The 11,144-nt window shown below is 39.7% G+C and overlaps 1 protein-coding gene across 1 annotated transcript; it reads left to right on the forward strand.

Moving 5' to 3' along the window:
- The first annotated feature begins 4 nt into the window (after positions 1-4).
- Positions 5-8,388, forward strand: ANKRD49 (ankyrin repeat domain 49). Its single transcript, XM_026706860.2, has 3 exons — positions 5-275; positions 2,967-3,342; positions 6,184-8,388. Exons 2-3 carry the CDS (start codon positions 3,088-3,090, stop codon positions 6,643-6,645), a joined length of 717 nt encoding a protein of 238 aa, XP_026562645.1. The 5' UTR covers positions 5-275; positions 2,967-3,087; the 3' UTR covers positions 6,646-8,388.
- The last annotated feature ends 2,756 nt before the right edge of the window (positions 8,389-11,144 follow it).

Here is an 11,144-nt window from a genome sequence, read left to right on the forward strand (position 1 = left end):
TCTCATTGCGCAGCCGCAGCGGTAGCCGTTTCCGGTGAGAGGCGACTCTTCCTTTCCCCCCACCCTCGGGCGGAAATGTCCTAGACGGGAGGGGACGGGAAGCCTGTCGGGGCGGTGGAGGAGTCGAGGCTTCGGCTCCCTGCAACACGGAGGACACCTTTGAGTCTCTCTCTCTCAAAACACGCGTCTTGTCCTGGAGCCAGGGAGGTCTCGAAGCGTGTACGCCGAGGAGTATATTCATCCCACCACTCCGTGTTAAACATTCATTTATATCGGTACGTGTCTAGTCGTCTCTGCTTCTTGGATGCCCATAAGGCTTGATGGAGCCGCCTTCCAAGGGCTGTAGGGTTGGCTACTTGGGTTATTATCGGGTGGTTTGGATCCTGCCCCACGAAGGTTGTTGTGAGGCTGGGTTTTTAAAAAAAGAGATTTATGGACAACCGTTTTATCTGGAATGGCATAGGGGCCTTGAGCAGAGGGTTGGACTAGAGGTCGTCGCGATGTAAAACAGGTGTTAAGAGTCTAGAAAGTGCAGAGAAGAGCAAGCAACGATGATTAGAGGTCGGGAGAGACTAAAACATATGAAGAACGGTTGCAGGAACTGGGTATGCCTAGTTTAATGAAAAGAAGGACATGGGGAGACAGGAGAGCAGTCTTCCAATATCTCAAGGGTTGCCACAAAGAAGAGGGAATCAAGCTGTTCTCCAAAGCCCCTGAGGGCAGGACAGGAAGCAATGGGTGGAACCTGATCAAGGAGAGAAGCAACCTAGAACTAAGAAATTTCCTGACAGTTACAATAATTAATCAATGGAACGAGTTGCTTCCAAAAGTCATGGATGCTCCAACACTGGAGGTTTTAAAGAAGATACTGGACAACCATTTGTCTAAAATGCTATCGGATTTCCTGCCTGAGCCATGGGTTGGAAAAGAAGACCTACCTGTTCCCTTCCTTTCCCTTCCCTTTTTTCTCTAATCTATTATCTATTCCAAGGGTCTTCAAACTTGGCAAGTTTAAGACTTGTGGACTTCAACTCCCAGAATTCCTGAGTGAACATGACTGGAGGAGGGATTCTGGGAGTTGAAGTCTACAAGTCTTAAGCAGTCAAGTTTGAAGATCCCTGATCTATTCTGTTCTATTGACCTCCAACTCTTCTCTTCTCACTTCTATTTTCTCTATTCTACCATATTCTCTATTTTATTCTCTATTCTATTCTATTGGGCTTCCAAGATCCCATCCAACTCAATCTTCTCTTCTCTCTTCTATTTTTTTCTATTCTATCGTATTCTCTCTATTTTATTCTCTATCCTTATTAACCTCCGAGGTCCCATCCAACTCTGATATTTTGCTATTCTGACCCTTTTTTGTGAAGGAGCCAGCTGTGATTTTTCAGTGGAGCCTGTTTTGGATGTCTCTCATGATCCCTTCCCAGATTAAAAAACACTCCAGTATGTCTGTAGCCTTCATCTGCGTGTGTTTTTAGCCTTGCTTGTTTGACTAGGACTGCCAGCTCTTTGAGGTAGTCCAGACAGAAAACCAAAACCATGAGCACTAGCATCACCTTTATTGTATTTGTACAGTAACAGCATCTTGCAAGTCTGAAAGCACTTCTCTTCCTTTTATGTCTAGGGAGATTCTCAGTTATCCAGGCCATGATTGTGTCCCAACAGGTACTTTTTTCAAAGGGCAACTGGGCTTTCTTGGTTTTCGCTTGAAGCAACCTCCATTCTGACTGAACGCTGGGGAATGGAAGGCCTGCAAGGAATATCAATCCCTCCATTCCCAGCATTCAGTCAGAATGGAAGAAACTTCTCGGATGAGAAGCAAAACGTCTTCAAGCAAAAAACCAAGAAAGCCCAGCTTCCTTTTGAAAAAAAGCATCTTTGGGTCTCCTCTTCCTTGTTTTATTTTCCAGAGAATTAGAGAAGATACTTCTGAGATGCTTTCTTCACCCTTCTTCCTCCTTTGAGCTCTGATGTCTTTTATCAGACGAGGCTTAATATGTAATCCCCTTATTTGACAGGTCTTCTGTTTGTCCTTCCCTGCAAATTGAAATGGCGTGTATTTGGTTGCTGGTTTGTAAAAAAAAAAAAAAATGAAAGCATCTTGCTCTTACCTCCTCCATCCAAATCTCACTGTATGGTAAAGCAAAAGACCCCTTCCATTCCTTAGTAGTCAACTGAGAGAAGGGGAAGAGAAGAAAGTTTGTTTTTTCCTTTGTTATTCTCTTTCTTATGGCATCATGGGCTCTTCCTCCTGTTGCTCAAGGTTATTTGATGAATTCTACTGCTACTGGTGGTGAGCATGGTCAATGATTTCCTTGGGCACTGGCAGTTCGTTTAGCAAGGTTTTGTTTTAATCTTGCAAGCTGCCCATGAGTAATAAAATATAAAATGGGTGACTGCCTAGATTACATAAATAAAAGGTTATACAAAGGAAACTTCACCATTTCTTATCATGAGTATCCAACCTTTTGCCTTGCCTGCACCACATTGAGTGAAGAGGAATTGTCTTGGGCCAGATATAAAGTATATAATTTAGTTAATGTATATAAATCACATATTGTTAAAGGTTTACCATCTTGTGGGGCTGCAAACTACCTGTCCAGGCTGTGGGATACAGGTTGAAAATACCTGATCTAGAGCATTATGGACAACTTCATTTTTGGATGTGGAATTGAGAGGATTAAAGTAATGCTATCTTTTGAATGCTGGCTCTGCTCACTCTTTCAAGAAATAGAAAGAAACAAGCATTTGGGGGTTTTTAATTCCAAAATGATTTTGGTGGGTTATAAAGGAGACTGTTAGAAGAAGTCCTTCACGTTTCTTGTCTGATAGTGGCAAAGAAGCGATAAGATAGCTTTTTAAATTGACACTTCTGAGGTGCTGTTCGTGGTGCAGCAAATGTCTTATCTTCTTTTCCCCAATCATAATATTCCATTTCTTTCTTTTTCTTTTCTCTTTTAAAGATGGTGGTGATGTTGCTGCCAGTAGCTTTCGTTACCAAACTTGGTTGGCAAGGCATTGGGGATATGAGTTAGGAAAATAGAAGCAGGACTCTTCTGCTGTTTGCAAATTGAAGCCTGCAAAATGAACGAAAGCATAACGTCAGTCGACAACAATAACACGGATGAGGAGGGAAAAGACTTTGCTGACAGCTTTAACCAGCTTGAGCTACTGGAAACCCACCGGCATCTCATCCCTAGAGGAACACAGAGTCTTTGGTCTGGAGACTCTGATGAGGAAGACCAGGAGGAAAAAACAGAGGAATGGTACCAGGCTCAAGAGAAAAAGTTGGCAAACAGCCCAGATAAGCTTCTGCTTTGGGCAGCCGAAAAAAATAGGGTAAGCCAAATGTAATATAGTATATGAAAGAAAACTCTACATGATAAATTCATTTTGCCTATTATTTCCTAGAAAGACTCTACAGGGATGGCAAACTCAAGGCCATGAGTATTTAGATCTTGCCCTGGGAACAGCGAAGGACCAGCCTGCGATGCTTCTGCCAGCGAAAACAGGCTCCTGAGCTCCATTTTCGGCTGCCAAGGCCTCCTGCAAACCTCCATTTTTACTGCAGAGGGTTGCAGGAGGCCGTGGCAGCTGAAAACGGAGCTTGGGAGCCTGTTTTTGCTGACAGAGATCTCAGGCCACCACCAGCGCCCCCGACAGCAGTGACATTGAGCTGGCCACGCCCACCCCAGGTCAAACAATACCCTGATGCGGCCCTCAATGAAATCGAGTTTGACACCCCTGCTCTAGTTTGACATAATGCACTTTTCAAATGTCATCCGTTTGGTTTATGCTATAGCCACAGAGATGCTGAGGTCTCCTTCATTTGAAGAGGTGAGTGCTAACCATCTATCAATGCTTTACAGGTAGTCCTTGATTTACAACAGTTCATTTAGTGACTGTTCAAAAAAGTGAGTTATGACTGTTTTTCACCCTTACAACCGTTGCAGCATCCCCATGGTCATGTCAAAATTCTGATGCTCGGCAACTGACTCATATTTATGACGGTTGCAGTCCATCATAAGGGTTTAGACGGAACAATGAAAAAACAGTTGGCTGCACCTACAGAATTCAAGACAAGTCAGAAATGATTATGATGCTTTTGGGTAACAAAAGCAATTGCAATTGGTGCAATAGGCTTCAATATTATTATGAATAAAAAAACGAGGAACCGACAGTTGCATGCGCAAAGCCAGTCTGGATTATTTTTAGCATTGTGAATTTATGGCAGTGCTGTTTTATCAAATAGACTGATCTTTAGGAATGGGATTACAGAAAATTGGGGCATTGATTCCTCCAAATAAATGGGAGCAAGTGGATAGGGGGATTGTATTTTCCTTGGAGTCAGTGTCAAAGAATTTGCTTTCTTCCCGGAAACGTCATAATAAAATTGATTGTTAAAAGGTGGAGGGAAGCTTGCCCGTTGTTTCACGAATGTTTAGTTGAGCAAGTGATCCCCAGTTCTTTCAGAACTAAACTCCTAATGGTCTATATGAAGTCCTCCAGATTCTGGATTCCCCAGATCACCTTTGCCAAAAGGATTGGTTTCAATGGCACGAGTTTCTCTAAAATAAGGGGTGAAAGAAAGGTGGATAAAAATCAATTATTTTTTTAAAAAAAAATAAATGTAAAAAAAATGGGAATTTTTTTTATTTAAATAGGATTTTTTTTATTTAAATTGATTTTTTATTTTTATCAAATTTATTTTAATAAAATGCTTTAGGAGTAAAAAAAAAATCTAAAGATAGTTTTCTATTTAGGATACATTCATAATTTCGGCATTCAGCCTGAAATGGAGCTTAATTATGTAGCATGAGGCTGTATATTCTGCAATATTTACATTTTTGGTAAACTCATTCAAGGAATCTGAGCTCTGGAAACTAAATAGGAAACCTTCCTTTTGTTTGCAAATAATGTTAAAGATTCTAACTACCAGCAAGAATGAGTCCTTACATTGAGAGAGCACCTGTCATTTCAAGTCCATCATGCCAGCGCCTGTTAGCAGGCATCCCCTCACCTGCTGCCTGTCATGTTCCTCGCCTTCCCATTAAAATGAATGGGACTGTCGGTGAGTCAACAATGGGTCAGAGGAGGAGCCGCTGTGGGACAGAGATGATAGTCGCTCTTTAAAAATTATGGTTTAAATCGAGTTGAATTAAATCAAGCCTTTTTACTTGTGATTTAAATCCACCCGATTTAAATCAAATCCACCCTGGAAGACATTGCAAAAAAAGGTCACAAAACACAGAGGGAATATGGAGAAATAGTTGATTTAAATCAAGCCTTTTTACTAGTGATTTAAATCAAATCCACCCTGGGTGAAAGAGTGTTTCAGAAGTGGAGACCAAGTGGAGCAAGTGGCCAGTTTTAAGTTTCTGGGGTGTTACCATAAAAGAGGACCTGACCTGGGGTGCTCACATTGCAGCCCTGATCAAAAGGGCCCAGAAGAGATTATACTACCTGAGACTTCTCAGAAAACAACAACTGAATGAAAAACTGCTGGTGACCTACCGCTGCACCATAGAGAGCATTTTAACATACTGCACCTCTGTATGGTTTGCCAATTGCACAGTGGCAGATAGGAAAGCACTCCAGAGGGTTAACGTCATTGCCTAGAAGATCATTGGTTGTCCTCTCCCCTCTTTGGAAGAGCTTTATAGCTCCCGCTGCCTTAAGGAAGTTCAAAACATTCTCAAAGATCCATCTCATCCTGGGCACCCTTTTTTTGAACTATTACCATCTGGCAGACGGTGCAGAATAATAAAAACAAGGACAAATAGGCCGAAAAACAGCTTCTATCCCAGGGCGGTAACTATATTGAATTCTACTGTATAGTGCAGTGTTGGTGCGGTGTCGGGGGTTTTCAATTCAGTGCGTGGACTGTGAAGGATGTGTGTTTGTGTTTATTTTCATGGTCATGATGTGCACTGAAGATGGGATGTTTGATTTCGTTGTACGAGGTGCAATGACAAAGTAAACTCAACTATAAACTAAGAGCTAGAAATGTCCTCCTCAACTCTGGAGATACTATATCACCCGTCATTGCTTGTTCTTTGGAGTCAGTGCATTTTAGTGAAAGTTGTGGCCGTCATTCAGAGCGTGGAAGTCACTTAATCTTATAGGAACTTGTCTAGAGTTACTGGGATAACACTAAGCTCTTTGTCTCCCTTCCCACAGCTTAGCACGGTTCAGAGGCTCTTGTCTCAAAACCTTGTGTCAATAAACGTCCAGGATGAAGATCAGTATACGCCTCTCCACCGCGCTGCCTACAACGGACACATGGAAGTGGTGCGTGAGCTGATTGCGCATGGGGCAGACGTCCATGCGTTGACCGTGGATAGTTGGACACCTCTGCACAGTGCGTGCAAATGGAACAACACCAAAATTGCCTCCTTCTTGCTCCAACACGGGGCGAATGTCAACGCTCAGACCAACGGGTTGCTTACGCCTCTGCACTTGGCCGCCGGAAACAGAGAGAGCAAGGAGACCCTGGAACTGTTGCTCATGAATCGCTATTTAAAGCCAAATCTCAAAAACAACTTGGAAGAGACGGCTTGCGATATTGCTCGAAGGACTGATAAATACCACTATATGTTTGAGATCGTCGAACACTGCACAAACTCCGTCACAGATTCTTAGGAATTGTACACCTAGCCCAACACGGCCCATGCGCTTTAAAAAAAAATAATAATCTATTTTTGTCATTGCATCCTCAGCTCTTTGTGTCATAACTTAGCAGGTGGTAGAATGAGGCTCTGTTGAGTAAACACTGACATTATTTTTTATAAGATATGTGTCTATGGAGATTCTCAATCATCCAGGTCATGATTGGAACCAAAAGTGCTTTTTTCCTCCCAAAAGACAACTGAACTTTCTTGATGGTTTTTTTTTTTTTTCCCCTTTTGGTTCTCATCCAGCAAGCTTCTTAAGTTCTGAACTTCTTGAATGAGAAAGGAAACATTTTCAAAAGACAAATAAAGCCAAGAAAGTCCAGTTGCCTTTTGGAATAAAGCGCCGTTTGGGATAAGATAAGCTATGCCACTCTTGTGGAATGTTTTCACTTTAACTTGAAGAAACATGGTGATTTTGCTGCTTTCCCCATCCATTGTAAATGGAAATCATTCACAGAGCCACAAAGTAACATGTAAATATTCAGCTTGGAGGAGAAACACTCTTCAAAGGGACTCCTTTCTAAGGTGTGTGAAGTTTTAATGAGACTTACGTAGTGACCAGTAATCTTCAACAGAGAAGAACATGGAATTTAAACTATTGCCAAAACTTGGGGTATTCGCACACATATCAAAGATAGCAGCTGCCAAAAAATAAAGCTACCTGGTTAATAATGTGATGGGATTAAGATTTCCAAAATCTACTTCGGTATCTGTATAAGATATGCCTGTATCTAATTCCTTAGGTGTCAAACATCACATTTTATGTTCTCAGGTTTTGCTTTTGAAAGTGACAGTATGGTTGCCTATACGTAGAAGTGTTTTGTTTACATTTTTATTGATCAGGTTTCTGAGTCAAGTTACCTGACTTTTTATGATTTTAGAACTTCATTATCAGAATTGCCAATTAATACATCCAGGGGTCATATTGATTGACAGTTCAGGAAGTTGCAATTGCAGCACATTCAGAAATCAACCGTTTTGGTGAAAGTTGTTATAGGTCTTTGATAAATCACATTTAGTTGTTCTGTTTTTACAATGGTTTGTGTTTTTTTCAGTATCGCTGCAATTCACAAACAGTAGTAATATTTCAAAGTTATTTTCAGCAGCAGAAAACCCTACAGCTGACTGGTCCAAAGAGTGCTTGGAAGTACGTTATTGTACATCTGCTTTCCTTCGTAAATGATGTTTTGTATTTGGGGGAAACTTTGGGTTGTCATTCAGAAATAATCTCTGAAATTTATTCACAGATGCATGAAAAATCATCATGCGTTTGGTTCACTAGCTCTGAAGATACTTAGGGCTGGTTCACATAATTCTTTGATACACTTGAAGTTGAAGAAAATTCTCTGCATTGTACCTGATAAAAATTACATAACTCTTTCATGAGATTTGATGTGCATGTTCATGGTTATGTACAGAATGTGAAGCAGCATTTGTGTTCGTGAAATGAAGAGTGGAAAATGTGCTGAGTGTGGGAATGACAATTGAGCTTTCTGCTAAAATGATAAGTTTGTAAGAATACAAGTGTCTTTTGCTGCAGTTCAAATTTCTCCTGTGCATGCCGTCTGCTACTTTGAATGCCTTGTGTGAACCAGCCCTGACCTAAAAAAATCCCTGTAAATGTGGGATTTATGTGGTTTGCTGTAGCATGATGTACTTTCGCTGTAAAACTAGTTGTTTTGATTCATTAAAATTATTTCTGAATAAGTAATTTGATGGATGCAACAAACCCAAACTGTTCATGCCTATTGATACTGTAGCATGAAGTCCCAGTTCTGTTACAATCATGCAAGTTTTATTGGCATTAGAGGAACTCTGTGATTAGATATAAGATATTGTAATATAATATATATATTATATCCGTATATTATCCATTGAAGTCTCTGTTTACCAAACCAGACAGTTACATACTATAGGTGCAGATGACAGACTCAATAATCCCTCTGTAGAACTGTATCAGCAGCTCCTTGGGCAGTTTGAGCATTGATGATGTTACCTAGTTTGGTTAATGAAACATCTTCAAGAAAACAAGCAAGCTCAGAGAGAACCAAGGACCTCTTATTTCAACCCTGAGCTACAAATACTCTCCTTTATTGGCAACTTTTTGAATTACAGCTCACTTCCAAAGATGATGGAGGATTTAATGAAGATAAGCAGGGTGAGAACTAGGAGGAGGAGGAAGAGGAGTGAAAGTAGGTTAATGAGCACTCTTGGAAATATGTTATTTGTATAATCTCATTATGCAAATTGACATAAATTGCATCAACATTTGTGTAACTCTTAAATTTTCTTTATTGATTTATTTCTTCTGTTGATATATACAGTATATATGCCAAATTCATAATTATTCTGGGCAGTTTACATCAAATTTAAAATCAAATCAATGCCTCAGATCTTAAAAACGAAACTACTAGCAGTTCTGGACAATCATTTAGGTCCATAAAATACCTCTTAAAAATATCTCTGATTCACTCAACGCTTTGACCCAATGTCTGCGGGAACAGCCAAATTTGTGACTTCAGGGTTTCATTCAGATTTGAGTAGAGTAGAGTAGAGTAGAGTAGAATAGAATAAGAATTAGAATAGAATAGAATTCTTTATTGGCCAAGTGTGATTGGACACACAAGGAATTTGTCTGGGTGCAAATGCTCCCAGTGTACATAAAAGATACATTCATCGTGTCAAGAATCATAAGGTACAACGTAATAGTCATAGGGTACAATAAACAAGCAAATCATACTAGGAAACATTTTTTTATTTTTTACAATTCTATTCTAAAAAATAGGAGCAGCCAGACAGTGGCGCTCTGAGGAACACAGCAAAGCAGGACTTCAGGTCTTATATTTTAAATATAATCAATGTTTTATTATTATTTATAGAGGTCTCCCTATCTTAGAAGAATCAAGCCAAAAAATATGATCCTTCTTTTGATGGTATTTCCTGGCTGGCTTTCAGTGCACATTATCTGGACTGGAAATATAGCTTGTTTTCTATCTCATTGGCTCACTCTTCCCAAAATACTTTTTACTTCATCAGCCTGTGACCAAATGCTTTTCCTTCAAGCACAGTTAGCTCTCTAATGTTCTCATCCATATTCTTCAGGTGATACTCCCTTTGTCACAGCCTGGCAGAACAAAATGTTTATGTCTACACACTATTCTAATATTGCCTAAAATAAACCTCAGGAAAAGGCAACACACTTCCTGAATAGCCAACCCACTTGCTTGATGAAGAGATCCTAGTGATCAACACACACAATCTGGCAATTGGCTTCTCCAACCAATAACTTTAAAACCACCACATGCCAAAGATGACCCTGTTCAGACACTTGCCAACTGACTCGTGAATTTGCGGTGTCCCAGGGTCATGTGATCACCCTTTGCAACCTTCTGACAAGCAAAGTCAATGGGAAAGCCAGATGGACTTTACAAATGTGTAAACTAACTGCAGTGATTAACTGAACAACTGGGGCAAGAGAGCCTGTAAAATGGGATAAAATTCACTTAATAACTCTCGCTTAGTAACAGAAATTTTGGATAAATGTGTATAGAATCGTTCTGGAATACAAAACGAACAGCACTTTTTTCATTATTATATTGATAAGGATTATTAATTTATCCCAGACAATGAATAGGACTATGTATTTATTTACATTAATTCTATTGTGCCCAGAAAATTATCAACTTTGGCAGTTGACTGTATAAGAAATTAATTCTGGATACTTATTACCTATAATCAATCAATCAATTTGTATATCTATTTATCTATCTACATCTATCTGTATCTATCATCTATATCTATCTGTATCTGTATATCATCTATCTGTATCATCTATTTATATCTATATCTATCTGTATATCTATCTATCCATCTATCATCTATCTATCATCTGTCTATCCATCTATATATCTATCTGTATCTATCTACTATCATCTATCTGTATATATTTATCATCCATCTATATCATCTATTTATATCGATCATCTATCTGTATCTATCATCTATATCATCTCCATCTATATCATCTATCTATCTATCTATCTATCTATCTATCTATCTATCTATCTATCTATCTATCTATATCTTTCTGTATCTATTCATCCATCCATCATCTATCTGTATCTATCTATCTATCTATCTATCTATCTATCTATCTATCTATCTATCTATCTATCTATCTATCTATCTATCTCTATTGATCTATTTATCATTTATCTATCTGTCTCTGTCTGTCTGTCTATCCTAAATTATCTAATTTATCTATCTACCCATCCTAATCTATCTGTAATCTTTCAGACAGTGTGGTTTTTGCCCACCCTAGCCTGCTAGGAGCTGCTGGGTAGAGGATGGTGGTAACCCCAAGAATTAGAGAGAGCGCCTGCTTGGGGAAGACCTCGGGTCAGCCACTCAGGTGGGCTTCGGGCGTTGCCAAGACAACCTGTGACCGCCCCCGCTCGAGGCGGCTGG

The sequence above is a fragment of the Pseudonaja textilis genome, chromosome 7 (assembly GCF_049901715.1).
Source record: "Pseudonaja textilis isolate UNSWEBS1 chromosome 7, rPseTex1.2, whole genome shotgun sequence".
In the NCBI taxonomy this organism is placed as follows: domain Eukaryota; kingdom Metazoa; phylum Chordata; class Lepidosauria; order Squamata; family Elapidae; genus Pseudonaja; species Pseudonaja textilis.